At 31.6% G+C, this 19232-nt stretch overlaps 1 protein-coding gene across 1 annotated transcript in view; it reads right to left on the bottom strand.

Annotated features, from left to right (window-relative positions):
• LOC145263812 (uncharacterized) overlaps positions 1–18911 on the bottom strand; it is a 214604-nt gene extending 195693 nt beyond the window's left edge. The window contains exon 1 of the mRNA XM_080120876.1: positions 17547–18911. Within this exon, the coding sequence (XP_079977002.1) occupies positions 17547–18119 (573 nt within the window). The 5' untranslated portion in view covers positions 18120–18911. The remainder of the gene's footprint in view (positions 1–17546) is intronic.
• Positions 18912–19232: the final 321 nt, after the last annotated feature.

Here is a 19232-nt window from a genome sequence, read left to right as displayed (position 1 = left end):
TATAAACAATTTACTGTTTAGTTTTTTTATCATTTATCTGTTTACGTAGTTCTTGCTGAGTATTTTTAAACGATATTAAGTTTAACGTCTCCGCCTCGGAGATCCGGTGTTTTTCTTAGAAAGTTGCCCATTTTTTACTTGGAATTTTTTATTTATTTACTTATTATTTTTAAAAACAGTATACATTATATATATAAGTAGATAGATATATATTAGTGATGGGACGATTACAATATTTTTCGTGATTCCGATAAAATTAGCGATTCCGTACTAAATTCCTGATTCCGGTTCTTTATGGATCTATAAATATTTAACTGTATGGTTTTTGTTTCTTCCGATTGCCGTAAAAAACAAACACACACACAAAAACAAAAAAAAACAAAAAAACAAAAAAAAACACGTTTAATGTGCATATCTTTTTTCTCAAACGTAAAATTATACTGGTTGAAGATGACCTATAGATTTTAGCTTTACTGGTAGTTAAAATCAATATATATTATTTTATTGTTACTACCAGCAGTGGAAGATTTTGTTTTAATCAAAATCCAAACCATACCAGTGACATATGGCCGAGTGGTCCTAGACGTTGTATCAAAGTTTACAGTTACCCAAAGGTGCTGAGTTCAATCCTGAACGAAGGCAGTGAAAAAGTAACATTCAAAACAGAGAATCAGCAACTATGTCCCAAAGCCTAGCTGGAGTCCGAACACGGTACCCCCGTAATAATAATAATAAAGGGTTGGGTTCGAGACTCCTAAGAAACGGTTCCCCAGTTCGATACAAAACACCTGACGAAGGCCGGAAGGCAAAACGGCCGAAACGTTGTAACAATAGCAACCAAGATGAGGAAGTCAGTCCGACAATCTCAATCAATGGTTTTTGATATTAAAATATTTTTTTTTGTTGCTGACATCAAATGTCTAGAACAACCCCCCCCCAAAAAAAAAAAACATCTAAGGGAAAAATCAGCAAATAAAAAATAACATTACATTTTGAAATTATTTGAGATGAGGATTCATTATTCGTATAATTTCTCATCTTGAATATTATTTTCAGACCGTTTCGGTCGATTTAATCGACGTGGATTAAACGAAGGGTTCCGTTCCAAATTCCGTGCAGATTCGCGAGTTCGATATTTAAAATTTGGTATATAGGGTATTCAACAATTTTTTTTATCTACAGGTTTGAAATTTAATATATAGGGTATTCAGAAATATTTCCGAGTTCAGCAAGATGCACCTGAATAAGGTCGGGGGTTACATCGACCGAAACGCTATGAAAATGACACTCAACATGAGGGCAGTATTTCGGAGAATCCAAATAATACGAATAAAAATATATATTTCTAAAAATTTGTTGGAATTCGAAACTTACTTGCACCCCCCCCCCGGTTGTCAGTTTCATAATTTAATTGAAATTTTAGAATCTAAGATATCACACAAAATGTTATTAAATCAGGGCTTTGTTAATTCAAGGGATTCCGTACATTTTCATTTTCAAATATCTATCTCTCTATCTCCATATCTATCTATCTATCTATCTATCTATTCTACTCTACTGTACAAGGACCTGTGTGTATTTGTGCGCGGTAGTTCCTCATGGACTCCTTAATTGCTGGGCCGATGTTTTAAAAATTTCACACAGATGTTTTTTTACGTGCATGGCAGTGTTCCTAGATAGGTGATGTTATGTCTTTGATAAGTATCGATAATCGAAAAAATCCGATCAATGAAAGACGAATCGATTTTAACTGAAGTTAACATCTTACAGTCTACCATAACAAGTGCACTTAAGGTTTATTAACACACAAGCATAAAATCTTTGCATATAAAATCAACACTAGTTTCTTTGATATGACAGGGGCGCACTCGAAATAAAATTTCTGGTTAGCGCGCGATTGAAACAAAATATTTGACGTTTGCATTTTAAACTTTAAATCAAGTCATTATATGAAAATGATTTCATCAAATCAGTAGGTTCTCTACAGTGCAATGTAGACTACACTGTATTTTGGACTAAGTCACTGCGAGAAGGCATGTGAAGCTTCTTTCTGGTGCATGGTGAGTGGTCCCCAACTAGGCAACCAATCGATTTCATTAAAAAATGGGCGATTTCACTGATTTCGATGACAATAAAAATATGGGAGTCTGAAACATTCATTGAGCATCATTTAATCCCGGGCAATGTCGGCTCTTCCTACTAGTATATATTACTAAATAGGAGTTCATCGCAAATTTCGCTACGGAAAATACTTGAAAGATCGACTTTAGCAGTTCATTCACACCGAAACGAAATGTTTCTCATTTATTCATACAGATAAACATTAACATTTTCGTTATTTCGAAACAAATGTATTTATCCTTTAGATGTGACCGTAAAGAAACGAAAAGAAAAAAGAAATCGATTGATCTTTTCAATTGCGAGCTAGAACAAATGGACCATTCGAATACAAACGCTAAATATTTGGGTGCGTGTTAATATAGAGTCGACGGATCGATTTATTGTAAATATGCCGCTTTAAGCAAAAACAATATTGCGTACTCGTCATGTCGAAAATACTAATATATCCAAAAATTAAGAAAATCCATCGAGTAGAACAACTACTATTGTGCTTTTAGTAAAATAAAATTAAAAAAAGTCTATCGCTATGGACGAAAAATATTACACGCCATGAACATGTAATCTAAAATATACGTCCCGAGTTATGTCCCTTGTATGTGAATTCGTCACCGTCTACTTAATAACATATAGGAAAAATGCAATTTTACCCAATTTTCCGTAAAAATTCATTTTAACTAAAAATAACTTTTTGCTCGATGAATTTTCATAATTTTTGGACATATTACTATTTTCGACATGACAATTAAGTACGTAATGTTGTTTGTCCACTAACTAAAAATGCAACAATATTTGTTTAGAAACTAAAACGATATTACGAGACAGAACTATTTATAATATTAAAAGCCAAATAAAAATTAAATTAACAAAGAAAAAAAAAACAATAACAAATAATAAAGAAAGGGTACATTTTCATAACAAATATGCAAATTAGTTAACCTTGAGTCTGATATCACATGCGCATAGGCAGTATATAAATAGATGATGCGTCTACTGTTTAAAATAAAATTAAATAGCACATTTTACCGCTTGTGCGATAAATGAACTCAGCTTTCTTCACATTCATTCATGTAGGTGACAGCGTATACAGCGCAAGTTGGAAAGATATGAAGATCTACGAGACGAAGGTCTCAGAAATGGCTGGAAAACCATTGTATTTCCTATCGAAGTCGGATGCCGAGGTTTTATTGCGAACTCAACATCCATGTTCTTTAATAATCTTGGTTGGTTGTTGGGTGGTTGTTTTTGTTTTACGGCATATCAACCCTTTTCGGGTTATTTAATGCCGAATCCAAAGATTTTGAAATTTTTTTTAATAGAATATATTTGTTGTTTTCAAGTCGGTTTCTATTTAACCCATAGTTGGGACCCTAACAGGTACTACCACTCCGGGTCAGAGTGGACCTGGGAGCAATGGTACTTAAAGGGTTGCTCCACACTCCCCAAAGCCCACAAGCTGGGGCCTCACCACTGGATATAGTTTAAGGTCATATCCAGGACCCCCATTGAGGGGCTTTTACCCTCAGCAGGAGGGCAGTCGGCGTATTCTAATGCCCCACCGACAGGGCCTTAATAATCTTGGTTTTTCTCCATCAGAAAAGAAAAAATACACAAAGAAAATACAAGACAAGGCTCTATTTACATCATTATGGAAATCCCACAGATTGACAAAATCCAACAAAGTTTGGTGGTATCGTGAGATAATGGTGGGGCGCTCTGGGTTAGTGATAATGATACTTCGACCCTCAAAGCATGCCTGAACTCAGAGTCATAATCTGATGAAAGCTTTATTCGAAGCAATTCTGCTGTAAAAATAACAGTTATTGTATTTTTTTCTTAGTTCTGAGACTACATTTTATTTGAAAAAAAAAATTATTTTGATTCGTTGTAATTTGTAATTAACTGAACATGTCTCTCTCGTTTATCTTTTTATATATTCTATCATCATTTGTAATGTTTATCCGATTTAAATACTAATAGTTTTTTTTTATGTTGATGTGAACACTTTTAGAAAGAAATAGCCTGGGTGCCCGGCGTTGCCCGGGTGTTTGGGGTTATGTGTTGAGAAAAAAAAATAAAGTGGTAGTATGCAGGCAGGCTCGAACCCGTACCACGAAGGAGGAAAAGAACGTGAAAAAAAAAAAAAAAAAAAGGCGTGACGTCTTTCCCGTTGCACCATCGCCAAACCGGAAGTGGCGAAGGTTTAAATAAAGACTAGTCAATCGAAAAGAGGGAATGACTTTTGGAAATATCTGCGAAAAAAGCGACCCCTCCCTGTAGAAAAATGCCCAGTTGAGGATGAAGGAATTAATGTTTTCAGCCAAATTTTCGATATTTGTCGTCCGAAGGGTCTAGCTTCAAAAAGATACTGATCTCGTGAAAATCCGTCACCTCTGTCGAAAGTTTTAGGCAAACATACAAATATACATACATTTAAACAAACAGGTGAAATTTATATTATAGAAAATGACTCATGCCAGCTATTTTGCATAGCGTGTAAACACGTACGCAAATTAAATAGAAAATATGTCTCTGCTTCTATAAATTACAGGGGACCATATAGACTCATATTATAGTTATGCGCAAAAAAATTCGATTTTTTCTTTCCATTTTCTTATAATTTTTACTATATTCATTTACTATTGTTTTTGTTTCTAGTGTGACTATTATTATTATTATTATTATCATCATCATCATCATCATCATCTATATATTAATAGGATAGCGTGTGTGTTATTTTATATGACACGTTTACATCCGACTGACTGTCGTTTCATTCTTATGGAATTCCATTTGTTGTAATAAATAATTTTACCAAGAATTCTCCATAACTTTTAGTTTCGCTTTCGATTATAACTGAAGGAACTTAAGTTATATATATATATATATATATATATATATATATATATATATATATATATATATAGTAAGTTATAAAATCTATATATCGCGATTAAGCTACACTGAATATTTCGCGTTTCATCCACTCTAGGACTCTTCAGGCTGATGCGTTAAGCCTGAAGAGTCCTAGAGTGAATGAAACGCGGAATATTCAGTGTAGGTTAATCGCCATGTATATTTTATAACTTACTAACTAGCTCTACATACGTATTGAGCACTTTTGAAGTAAATACTTCAAGTTTACGCATAAATTTATACTTTCGTATATTAATTTTTTGTGAGTAAATTAAGTAGTTATATATATATTAGAAGTTTTGGTTTAAGCTGATGAACCCAAGTCATATGAATATATATATTTTTTGAAATCGTAACTTTATAATGTATAAAAATCGATGGAACATTAACTCTATAATAATATATACGAAATCTGCAAGACTTAAAATATATTTAAGCGTACTTTACGACCGGGCGATGCCGGGCGCCACTGCTAGCTTAGATAAGTACTTTTGTAGTTTTAACAGCCGAGTTAAAACACTATCAGAGCGTCTACATTTACGCTGAACATCTACAGAATCTCAACATCAATATATTACATATGAATGAGTCCCTTGTGGAATTTCCACAGGTCCCGCTAATTATTATTATGCTAATTATCATTATTAATAATATTATTTTCCATTATAAGATTTTTCCCATTCAACGCTTTTCAGTTTCTAAACATTTTATATATATATATATATATATATATATATATATATATATATATATATATATATATATATATATATATATTTGTTTGTTTACGAACATGCGATTTGAGCACTATAAAAGTGGTGGCGGAATGTCTATTTAAATAGACATTCCGACGAGTTATTTACGGGCGTCAATTCGATGGTCGAGTGGGAGAACCGCCGACTGTCAACACGACGGTTCTAGGTTCAATCCTTGGCTTGGGAGAGATGCTGGTCTAGCGGCACTGAGTTGTGATACAACGAAACAGGACTGTATGTCGATGACTACAAATATATATATATATATATTTATATACTAGCAAAATTAATAGTTTACTGGGTTCAAAAAAAGCCTACAGAAAATGGACTCTGATTTATGAAAGTATGATAGGTTATGAAATGGAAGGGTTGTAACTGTGGATTGAATTTGGAGATATCAAAACCAAAGCAAAATATGATGAAAGTAAAAATAAAATGGATAAACCCCATAATTTATTATACCATACCTGTTCACACTGGAACACTTATAATATTCTGTGGATCTATATAAAAAAAAAAACCTTGTTAAACTTTGTAACATATTTCCATTCTATGGAGGTCAGGTGCGAACGAACACCCCATAATTTAATTATACCATATTTCTTCAAACTGAAACATAATTATCAAAGTATACTTACGCAGATAGATATGAAAAGGCTTTATTAGAATTTGTGCCTATTTCCATTCTATGGAGGCCAATTATACCATCCCTATTTAAGTTAAAACATACTTATCAAAGTATTATTATGTACATCTATATCAAAAACACTTGTAAACGTTTTTTTCTTAATTTTTTTATTTTCATACTTTGTGGAACAGGCGTGAACGCAGACCCCACAATTTTAATGAACCACTGTTTTGCCAGATCAAACATACCCATTCTTTTGTCTCGATACATCTTCTATCATTATATGTAATCAGTTTTTTTTAAATATATATATATATATATATATATATATATACTTTGAAATTAATTGCGATTTTAGGTTTGTCGCCGGTTGAAATGGACCCTAATGCGTTACAAATTTTAACAAAAATGTCTACGATTCTTTTTCGTAAACACTTAACAAAATTCATGTGAACTTTTGCAAAAAAAAGGTTTGCTATGAATGCCCCCCCCCCAAATTTATTTAATTACTTAAAATTGCAGCATTTAAATTCTTTTTAACAATGAATATTTCCTATTTTCTTGTAAAATCAGTCATCAGCTAAATATTTTTTTATTAATAAAATTAATATCAGTTTTTTTTAATGTTCTTATATACTATTATTCTGGTTCAGTCTACAAAACAACACTTTCATTTGGGAACAATTAATTTTAAAATAAAGTTGAAATTGTTTCTCGTTAAGTCACATTAAATAAGTCACCATTCAAGAATCAAACGATCTTATTTGTAGGGTCTATCGAAGGTGATAACGTACGTACATACGCACGTACGAACACAAGATGCTTTAGCGTATTATTATACAAGGGGCGTGCCGTAAGTTATGCCTCCGCTCGGTATGGATCAGAAATGGATTCAAAATTGTAAGTTTGGGAAAATGATTAAAAAAATTAAAAAATATACAATATACTGTTAAAAACCCACCGAATATATGTCAGCCTATGTCACGGTAACATATTGAGCGAGTTTCTAACAGTATTTTGTATATTTTTAACTCATTTTCCCAAACTTACCGTGTTCACCAGAGAGTTCGGCGCCATTTTAAATTTTCCAATATTTCGGTAATCACTATGTTTTTGAGCTGAAAAAACATGTTACATCAAATAAAATACTAAAATATTATCCAGTTTGGTAGAAAAATAACTTATCTTGCCTTTGATAACATTTATGTGTTATGAGTTTGTTTTTTCACAACTTTATCGAATCTATGTGTATAGTGATACACACCCAACTTATGCATTCATGACCTGAAATTTCATCTCTCCGTTTCAGATATTGATAGTGGGAGACTAAGAAAGCAACCCCTGTCAGAAACGGAGATACATCATTGAATTCGTAACAAAAGTGCATTGTGAATCGGGATCATTATGTCGAAGAATACAGTCTGGAGTCCGCGTTTTCGTTTTCAATTTTTGTTTTTTTAGTTAAACAAAAATACGAGGCTTTTGATTTTGGAACGACTCTGTCCTCGGTCAGTGAAAGAATTCTTTCATGACAGAGACAATTTTTTCTTTGTTCCAATCCAGCGTGTACCTAGTGTCTAACTCAGCCCTCGTGGGGAGGCAATTAAATAGGGACCCTCGTATGACAAACCGCGTTCCGGGCACCTGCCTTTAAAGATTGATGGAAGCCAGAAATTATTTTCTATTCATAATTTCCTTCCGTCAAAACGATTTTCTATAATATCTAACCGCTTAAATATAACTTTTTTGGATAAAACTATATTTTCAAATATCTGCCAGGTTCAATATATTTTTTTCGATAACGATTTTCTATAATATCTAAATGTTTCAAAATATTTTTTAACAAAACGATTTTCTATAATACCTAACAGCTTCAATATTATTTTTTCGATTAACGATTTTTTTAAAAATATCTAGATACTCCCAAATATATTTTTAAAACGATTTTTGATTTTAATATTTTGAATATTGTTTTGTTTTGATTTTAGCGATATGTTTTGAATTAATTCAATTATTTACGAAAGTGCATTTTTACCTAAATGCGAGTTGGGAATACTTTTCCCTTTTAACCAATCCGGTACCCCCACATGGTGGGCAGTATATGTATTATTTTTAAAATGTAATTATCCACCGACACGTGTTTCGTCGTCTACGACTCATCAGAGTGGCTGTATCTAGCGAGATTCAAAATCGGGACCCAACGGTAATGAGCCTAAACCTTTACCCCTGGACCATCAACAGTTTGAATATATTATTTTTCAACAAAACCACTTTCTAAAATATCTAACAGTTTGAATATTATTTTTTCAACAAAACCACTTTCTAAAATATCTAACAGTTTGAATATTATTTTTTCAACAAAACCACTTTCTAAAATATCTAACAGTTTGAATATTATTTTTCAACAAAACCACTTTCTAAAATATCTAACAGTTTGAATATATTATTTTTCAACAAAACCACTTTCTAAAATATCTAACAGTTTGAATATTATTTTTTCAACAAAACCACTTTCTAAAATATCTAACAGTTTGAATATTATTTTTTCAACAAAACCACTTTCTAAAATATCTAACAGTTTGAATATTATTTTTTCAACAAAACCACTTTCTAAAATATCTAACAGTTTGAATATTATTTTTTCAACCAAACCACTTTCTAAAATATCTAACAGTTTGAATATTATTTTTTCAAAATATCTAATAAGGGTAATATAACTTTTAGAATAAAACTATATTCTTAAATATTTAACAGTTTCAAAATATTTTCTCGATAAAACGATTTTCTAAAGTATACAACAATTTCGATATAATTGTTTTCAACAAAACGATTTTCTATGATATGAAGCAATTTCAATATAGTTTTTTCGATAAACAATTTTTTTAAATATCTAACAGTTTTAATGTAATCTAGTAAAAAAACAAAAAAACAAAACGATTTTCTGTTATAGCATAACATTTTGGATGAAACAATAATCTAAAATATCTCCCGACTTCAATAGAATTTTTTCAACAAAATGATTTCAGAAAAGACAAAAATAACGTTGAATTGCTTAAAAATTTCAAGCAAAAAAAAAAAAAAAAATTAGACGTGCTGCATACGAATATTATGTTTTTTTTCTAAACAATTCACTTCTTGTAAGTAAAAGAAAAAATACTTGAATACTTGACCTGAGATCGAGGCCTAATCATAAAGACAGTGAATCAAATATGATAACCATTAAGATGGCTTGAAACGATCTTTAAAAAGTGTTTTCAAACCTACTTATTCTTAACATAATAAGAACGATTCGCGCATGCGCAGTTGTGAAAGAGTTGACGAACATAAAAATCCACATACCAATTTTTCAATTTTCTACCCTTAGCAGCGCTTTTTTCCGGATGAAATCGAATTAAAAAGTTTTCCACATGTCTGAATACAGTATATATCAAATTTCAAGTCTGTAGATTAAAAATTCGTTGAGTATATAGGTTGAGAAGCGTCTTCACACACACATACACAAACGGTAATATCTATCTTACTTTTATAGAATATAAGACAGATATTACCGCTTCAATATATTTCTGACAAAACGATTCTCTAAAATATATTACAAATGTTTTAAGCGAAAAAAAAAAAAAAAAAAGCATACCAGTCTCTAAATGAAAATCGCCCATTTCTTGTTATTGACCTAAGTATCGAAAGCAGTAGTTTTTGTGCTTTGTCGTACATTTGTAGCACCTTAATATGTCGTACACGACTAGTAAACCCACCCGTTAGAAACAAAAACAAAAAAATCCAAATTAATTATGACAGTTGGGAGAAAGTATTCAAGATACATTTATAATTCTCTGGAAGGTGGAAAATCAGCAACGAGAAAGAATTCTATTTGTCAGGAAATAATATCCATTCGAAAATTGTTAGGATTTAAAAGCTTCTGTAAAGGGATCCTAATTTTGAATGGGCCATTTTTACAGGTAAACAATTTTATATCGTAAAGTTGAGCTAGAATGCAAAATTAATAACAGTCGCAAATTCGCAGACAAAATATAAAACAAAAAAATAATTTATACCAAACACTTCTATCTTTATCTAACAGCGTCAATATAACTTTTTGGATAAAACTATATTTTAAAATATCTAACAATCCAGACAGTTGGCGAGATGGTCCAGGGGTAAGGGTTTAGGCTCATTGCCGTTGGGTCCCGATTTCGAATCTCGCAAGATACAGCCACTCTGATGAGTCGTAGACGACAAAACACGTGTCAGTGGATAATTACATTTTAAAAATAATATATATACCGCTCTCCATGTGGGGGTACCAAATTGGTTAAAAGGGAAACTTATTCCCAACTCGCATTTAGGTAAAAATGCACTTTCGTAAATAATTGAATTCATTCAAAACATATCGCTAAAACCAAAACAAAAAACAACATCTAACAACTTCAATATGTTTTCAACAAAACGATGTACTTGTGTTTCCCTGCAACAATATATTTTTCAACAAAACGATTTTCTAAAATACTTAACAGATTTATAAACTTTTTGGATGAAACTACATTTCAAAATATTTAACAACTTCAATATATTTTAAAATATGCACTCTCTGAATGCTTTTTTTCTTAAAATTAAGTATGGATTTAATGGTTGATATCTTGATGTTTTAAAATAATAATTGTTTTTTTTTTAATGAATGTTTTATTTTGTAATTGGAAAGTGTTGATAGAAATGCTTTTTTCTTAAATATGGATTTAGTGATTGATATTTTGATGTTGGGAAATAATAATTGCTTTGAAAACAAGATATTAAACAAATCCGATTAATTTTCATAATTAAGATGAGTAAAGACTGTTTTTTTTTCTTTATTAAATTTGATTATATTTTTAAAGCACCCTACACCTAAAAAAAAAAAAAATTATTGTTTACGCCAAATTCATTTTTCTAAAATAATTTTATTATTATTATTAATTTAATCATTTATTTTAGGTTTATTTTATAATTTGAATCTGTTTGGCTTAACTTGAAACGAATATGAGAAAAATAATAATGGAACAAGTAAAAATTTGTAACTATATTTTAAAATATCTAACAACTTCAATATATTTTCAACAAAACGATGTTCGTATATTTAACTGCAACAATATATTTTTCAACAAAACGATTTTTTTAAATATTTAACAGATTTAATAATCTTTTTGGATAAAACTATACTGTAAAATGATTAACAACTTCAATATATTTTTCAACAAAACAATTTCCTAAACTATTTAACAAATTTAATAAACTTTTGGATAAAAATATATTCTAAAATATCTAACATCTTCAATATGTTCTTTTGTCAACAAAACGATTTTCTTAAATATCTAATATATATATATATATATATATATATATATATATATATATATATAACTTTTTTTCACACTATCTAACAGCTTCAATATATTTTTTTGACAAAACGCCTTTCTAAAATATCTAACAGCTTCAATATATGTTTTTAGTTTGATAAAACGCTTTTCTAAAATATTTAACAGCTACGATTTTATAGAGTACGTAATAGCTGACGGTTAAACCTCGTAAACAAAATATAAAACAAAAAAATAAATTCATACCAAACGCAGTAGAGCTAAATTCTCTCTTAACGTGTGGAAACCAATAATTTTTAATTCATAGTTTTTTTCCAATGTTCGTGTATTTAGTCCAGATTTACTTGTCTTTCCGCGAGGGCAAATTTAGACAAAGTTGTTTTTTTTTAAAGTAGAGTACATCCAGCTCCCCCCAAAAAGGAAACTCTTGAATGGGACAAAAATTAAAATTAGATAATGTAACAATCTCTTTTTCATAGACCAAGTTAAGAAAAGTCTTTTTTTTAACCTTTGTTCAGCTCAAACAAGACATATAAGGAACGTTACTTAGATAGTCATACGTCAAAACGATATAATATATGATATAAACGCGGGTATGCCACAGGGGTCGATCTTGGGACCTTTATTATTCCTGATATTCAAAAATTACCTCCCTGATAAAATAGTCTCCGATATGGATATATATGCTGATGACACTTCGCTTTTTAACAAACACGAGGGGAAAATGAATGAAGACATAGCTAAGAAAATGGCTAAAACCATAAAGACCTCAAGTCTGAAGTGGAATGGGGCTGTGAATCAATGGTAACGTTCAATGCTACTAAGACTAAGCTTATTTCCTTTACCAACTACAAGTAACATTTTCAACCACTAATTGCTATGGTTAATGATACACTATCGGAATGTACTTCGTTCAAAATCTCAAGCCTTCCAGGAAACATGAATTAGAACAAATACATTGAGGACATTGCCAAGGCTGCTGCAAAGAAGGTGGACTCTCTACCGTGCTAGAAGGTTATTCACATCTGAGAGTATCCTGTGCCTCTACAAAGCCATTATTCGCCAATGCAGGAGTATTGTTGTCAGATCTGGACTGGTGGATCTGCCATTTGTCTCTTGTTGCTAGACAGGGTTAAAAAAAAAAAGTCGCCAACCTGGTAGGTTCCGCACTAGCCACCAAACTCCCTGTTCCATCGCCGAAATGTGGTATCTCTGTGTCGATGTAGATACCCTCCGACAAACCCAGACACGCAGCAAAATCACACCCCTACATTAGAGAGATCTCTAAATGCCGGAAAGCCTACTACTAAAATAACTTCTTTCCTAGAACTGCTAAACTTTGGAATTCCCTCCGGTTCCCTGTTTTCTTGACTGTGCTAATATGTAGAGGTTCAAGTGCTATGTGAGCAGACATCTCGCTGCTCAACTCTCGACATAGTATCCCTGTAAATGAGGTCCCAAATAGTAGACACTAAAGTCACAGCTGCACTGTGCCTTATTTGGGGTGAAAATAACAGTAAAAGCAAAAGTTCGCTTAGGTTTGTATCGTCAACTGTGAAAAAAAAAATGGCGACCATTGAAAACTATAATAGAATACATTGGATACTAAAGGTCATAGTATCATAAAACTACGATACAGCGATAATTTTAAATGTGATATTCGTTCAAAACGGACCCGAATACCTATACGTAAAAAAAAAAAAATATATATATATATATATATACTTCTTAAAAGGTGTCTTTAGTTGGTACTTATCGAAGTGTAAACCTTTTTTGAATATCTTTTCAGCGTGAAATTAACAGAATTTAAGCCATCACTTCGGCAGCCATTTTGTGTTCGCATGTCACATGGACATCCGAACACTGAAATAAAATTTAGTAAGAAAATTTTTTTTTTGTTTCCACACGTTAAAACTGTACAGGTCGGTAAAGATTTTGGTGCTAATGCAGAGAGTGATCCGCGCTATTTTTTAAAATCTATTTCCACGTTTAATCAAAGGTTTATTATATGTTTTTTTTTATTCAATATATGTACAAGAATATGTACAAAACACCCCCTCCCCATGTTAAGAACGGCTTTTTTTTAATAATAGCGTTATTATTTCAGCACGGATCAATAAGTGAATGAGTATCAAGATTTTAATTGAGTGCACTTTTCGTAACGCGCTATTATTTTCAAATGCTATTTTTCAAGTTTCATTATATCTGTTTATCAAATTGTTATGGGTCAAAGTACAGAATAGTTACAAAACACTCTCTCCCCATTGTTTTCTAAATAATAACGTTATTTTAGCGCGGTACAATAAGCGCATAAGTACCTTTTAATTGTATTATGTTTGCTATGGATTATTTATATTTAAGTTATTTATATTTTATTTGTTTATTTATACGTTTTCAACTGTTAAATATTCTGGACATTTGCTAAAAATTAAAAAGGTCAGCGATGGAGGTCACACCCAGTGCTTTTGTCGCGTTTAATGAATATAATTTTATTTTAGAATTTGACGCTTATGATAAATTAAGATTATAAGATTTCAGTACTGACGGAGCCGGTCTAAAGTTTTGATAGATATCCTGTGGTCAGTCCTGAGTGCTTCAGAGTTAATAGACGATACGAAATTTGAAAATCGAAAAAAAAAAAAAAAATGTAAAATGGCAGACGTCACTAAATTATATGAAAGGTAAAGTATAGATTAGTTAACACCCGAGAATTTGTAAACAAAAAATTGAAAACAACAAATCCTTCATAGCAAAACGTGGTGGAATTAAATTCTCTACCGACCTGTATAGTTTTAATATGTGAAAATTAAAAATCTTTTTAATTAAACTGTTATTTCGAGAAAAAATGTCTTACACATACACACACAGGCGATCAAGATAATCCCTGAAGTTCGCAATTACGTGTGATTTTTACGAGGGTTAGTTATAAAGTAAATATTACTTGTATTTTTAACAGGATCCCATAAGTTTAGTAGTTTCAGCCGCTATTTTTGTTTATGTCCAAAAGTTTAGTATGCACTATTAAAACGCCGGAAGTGGACTCAGTTTATGTAAATATGGAATGGAAGCCACTAAGTATAAAACGAAACTATATCGAACCACTTCTTGTTTTACCATGAAATAAAAAATAAACTTTTTACATTTCTATAAATGGGTTTGTATTACTGTACACATAGATTCGAAAAAGTTGTCAAAAAACAAATATAAAAAAAAAAAATGTTATCAAAGGCAAGATAAGTTACTTTTCTACCTAACTGGATAAATTTTTCGTGTTTTTATTCAATGTAACATGCTTATTCAGCTCGAAAAGCATACAGTGTTTACCGATGTATTCGAAAATTCAAAATGGCGCCCGACACTCTCTTTAACACGGTAAGTTCACGAAAAGATGCTATAAATAATAAACTAGACAAAATACTGTTAGAAATTCGCTGATTATATGATAATGTGACATGAGTTGACATATATTCGGTGTTTTTAATAGTATTTTGTCTAGTTTATTATTTATAACACCTTTTCCCGAACTTACCATGTTAAAGAGAGTGTTGTGCGCAATTTTGTAATTTTCCAATACATCGGTAATGCATGTTTTTCGAGCTGAATAAACATGTTACATTGAATAAAAACACAAAAATATATCCAGTTTCGAATCTATGTGTACAGTAATACAAACCCAAAAGATACCATTAAAATGAAATTGAAATGTGAATAAAAATTATCACTAGGTTTTTTTTCATGATAACACAAATGTTAAAATAAAAGAAAAAAGATATAGAAATGTAAAAAAAAAAAAAACGTATAAGTTTATTTTACTGTTTTATGATAACACAAGAAAGTGTTAAAACTAAAATATGTTTTAAATAAATTAATTCCGTATAGTTTTGGATTTCCTTTCATGAGTCCATCTTCGGCGTCTTAACTTTGCGTACTTAACTTTTTGATATAACCGTTTTGTTTTTGTTTACGATTTCTCGATTGTTAACTATTTTTGTCTCGTACAAATGCAAAAACTATGTTAGATTAAGATTATACGAGGTTAGGATGAGGATTAAAAAAAATTGTATACCACTATAAAAAAAATAAACCTTTTTACCATTATAAAAAAAATAAACCTTTTTACCATTATAAAAAAAATAAACCTTTTTACCATTATAAAAAAAAATAAACCTTTTTACCATTATAAAAAAAAATAAACCTTTTTACCATTATAAAAAAAAATAAACCTTTTTACCATTATAAAAAAAAATAAACCTTTTTACCATTATAAAAAAAAATAAACCTTTTTACCATTATAAAAAAAAATAAACCTTTTTACCATTATAAAAAAAATAAACCTTTTTACCATTATAAAAAAAATAAACCTTTTTACCATTATAAAAAAAATAAACCTTTTTACCATTATAAAAAAAATAAACCTTTTTACCATTATAAAAAAAATAAACCTTTTTACCATTATAAAAAAAATAAACCTTTTTACCATTATAAAAAAAATAAACCTTTTTACCATTATAAAAAAAATAAACCTTTTTACCATTATAAAAATAAACCTTTGTACCATTAAAAAAATTAACCTTTGTACCATTAAAAATAAATGTTTTTTCGTAGACATTTTGTAAACATTGTTTTTAAAAAATAAAAAATAATACTTCTATTATGTTTTAAACGACTGTAATAGTTTATTTTGGAAGTATATTTCATAAAGAAAATTGACAACCCACTTTAAAAACAGAAATTACGAGTTTTATATATTTTATTCGCAGTTTTTTGTTGACTCTTCTGGCGGCCATGTTGTAAGCCCTAACGGTATTTTTGGAGATTACCAAGAATGTTTTGTTCTGGATTTTTATTTTTAGATAAGGATTAAGACATCGTTATTATATGGCGTATTCTGACACATCTTCAATGGTATTCTCACTACGTTTCGGTCGACATGATCTCTGTTAGGAACATTTTGTCAAAATATTGAGTTCCGTCCAGTTCGTCAAGAACTCCTGAATAAGGTTGGAGATTATATCGGCTGAAACATAATGTAAATGACATCTAAGTATTTGTATTATTGGATTCTTCGAGCTGATGTTCTCATCTTGAGTGTTATTTTCACAGTGTTTCGGTGGTCGATGTAATGTCCGACCTTCTTTAGGTGTTACTTGCTGAACCCAGGAATCTTTCTGTCAAACGTGGGAATCTGCACGCAATTTCTAACAGAACCCGGATAAAACGCTTTCGTACCGTCAGCCATTCTAGTCCTAAGTAATTTGCAGTTGTATTCCGAGTGTCGCCAGCATCGGGGATTGAACCTTCAACCTCCAGCAGAAGTGTAACTTAGAAATGAATTTTACCACGGGTCAGCAAAGGATTCCCGAGTTCGAGAGAACGGTTCCAGAGTTCGACAGAAAGATACATCAGGAGAAGGTCGGGGGAGGGGAGGGTTACATCTACCGAAACGTGATAGCATCTGAGATGAGATTAGTAGTCCGAATAATCCGAACAACACGGTATTTATTTGCTCCCCCACCGAGCAAATTAGGCACATGGCCGATTTTTAATGTGACGAGTGAAGGGGGAATGGGGACCAACTCCCCGGGGAGTAGGGGAGCTCGATAGTGACAATTGGTATGAAGGATTGCCCCTACATTGACCAAGGTCTTATATGTGGGGTTGCCCCCAATAATGGTCTTTGCTTGCTGTATCTGCCTGAACAGGTACTACACTTTGATCCCGACCCGAAAGAAACATCCAAATTAAATGGCGAGAAAATAAATGTTAAGAGAAATTTATACTTACTGTTCGATTTCTTGAAGCACTTAAACAAAAAGTGCACACTGGTTTCGGCATATCGTGGCCGCGCATCATGGCCTGGTGTTTTATGCACGGCTGATCAATGCAGTCCGAGCCGACCATGAGGACGGTGTTCAGGTGTGCAATGTAACTAGTGGCCAGCCGCAAAGTCTCTATCTTGGAGAGTTTACGGTCGGCTGGTTCCGTGGGTATCAATGTCCGTAGTGTAACGAACGCCGTGTTCACACTGTGTGTACGGTCCCGTTCTCTCGCGTTGGCCGCCATGCGTTGTCTAGGAATCTGTGTGGTGACCGTTGGCAAAACGACGGTCGTCGCAGCAGACGAACCCGGGGGTGGGCTTTTACGTTTCCGACTGCCGTGTGGATGACCACGGCCGGTTCCACAGGAATCTTCCGTTGACCAAGAACTCTCGCTACAGTCAGACAGGCCACCGGCCGGATCAGTTTGGTGGCTTGTGGGGTGGCTGGGCGGCAGGTAATCGTCCTCTCGTGATTTCTTTTGATTTGGCTCGCTCGACGGTGTTTTGTTGCTATATACCGACCGAAGATCGTCTCCCATGTCCAGACATAGATGTGCGGTTGACTGGAGGCGTACACTACGGCAGCCCGAATATTTAAGGACGAATAAATACTAGCAAACTGATGTTTTTTTAGGGCACAAAAACTTGTTTCCAAATCATATCAACGTTAAAAATAACAGTAAAATAAACAACACTTATTTTTTATGATGAACGTGAGAATCTTATCCATAAAAAAAACGTATTGAAAGTTGAAATGTTATAAAAACTGTACGATTCTTTTAAGGTTTATGTATAGATTTATATACATAGTTAACATACGAGTAAGGTATTATTACTCCTGAAGTTGATTTTTTTTCTTTTTAAATGGTCGCCTTTATATGGAATGGTGTATTTTGCTCGTAGCAAAATAACACAAACATCGACTCAATTTATAAAAGGGGACGTTTAGATCTCACGTAAATCAAATAAAAAACGATAAAAATTTAATTAAAAACGTATTAAATTATTTTTATGTGGAGAAAGTTATTTTATAAACTTACCGATGGAAATAATTGGAAAGTAACAAAAAAAAAAAAAAAAAAAAAAATTCAAAAAAATAAAAAAGTGGTTATTGATTTTTAAATAAGAATTTTCCTGTGGTCATTATGCGAGCATCAAGACTCCATAACGACAAATATAATGATGAGTCATGTTGAAATTTTTAATCCATGGAAGCCGTGTTTTTCTTTTTGTTTTTTGCTTTTGTAAATAGATTTTTTTTTTTATACACCAAAATATTAAAAATACAACAACGTTGATTTTGTTGTTACAAAATCATTAAAAAAAAAAAAAAAAAAAAAAAAAAAAATTAGGGTTTATTTTTTGCTGGTGTAATCAAAGTTATTTCGCCATATATTTGTAAAAAGCCGTGGTAAATAAAATTAACTTCATCCGCGGTAAATCCGTCCAAACACTGAATGAAAACTATGTGTAAAAAAAACAACTTTGTATTTATATATAAATATATCTATAGACTCGCAAACAAAGATCCCGTGTGTTTATTTGCTGGCGTTGCTTTATTTTATGTTATTTTTGTTTAGTATTTTTCTTTCTTTTCTAGTTGTTCCAACGACGGTTGTAAGGTTGGTCGTTCATGGTTCCGTTTGGTTAAT

This window comes from Euprymna scolopes, chromosome 39 (genome assembly GCF_053919585.1).
Source record: "Euprymna scolopes isolate OS-2025 chromosome 39, ASM5391958v1, whole genome shotgun sequence".
Taxonomy (NCBI): domain Eukaryota; kingdom Metazoa; phylum Mollusca; class Cephalopoda; order Sepiida; family Sepiolidae; genus Euprymna; species Euprymna scolopes.
Note: the sequence above shows the minus strand (reverse complement) of the source record. Positions and strands in the feature narration are given on the sequence as shown.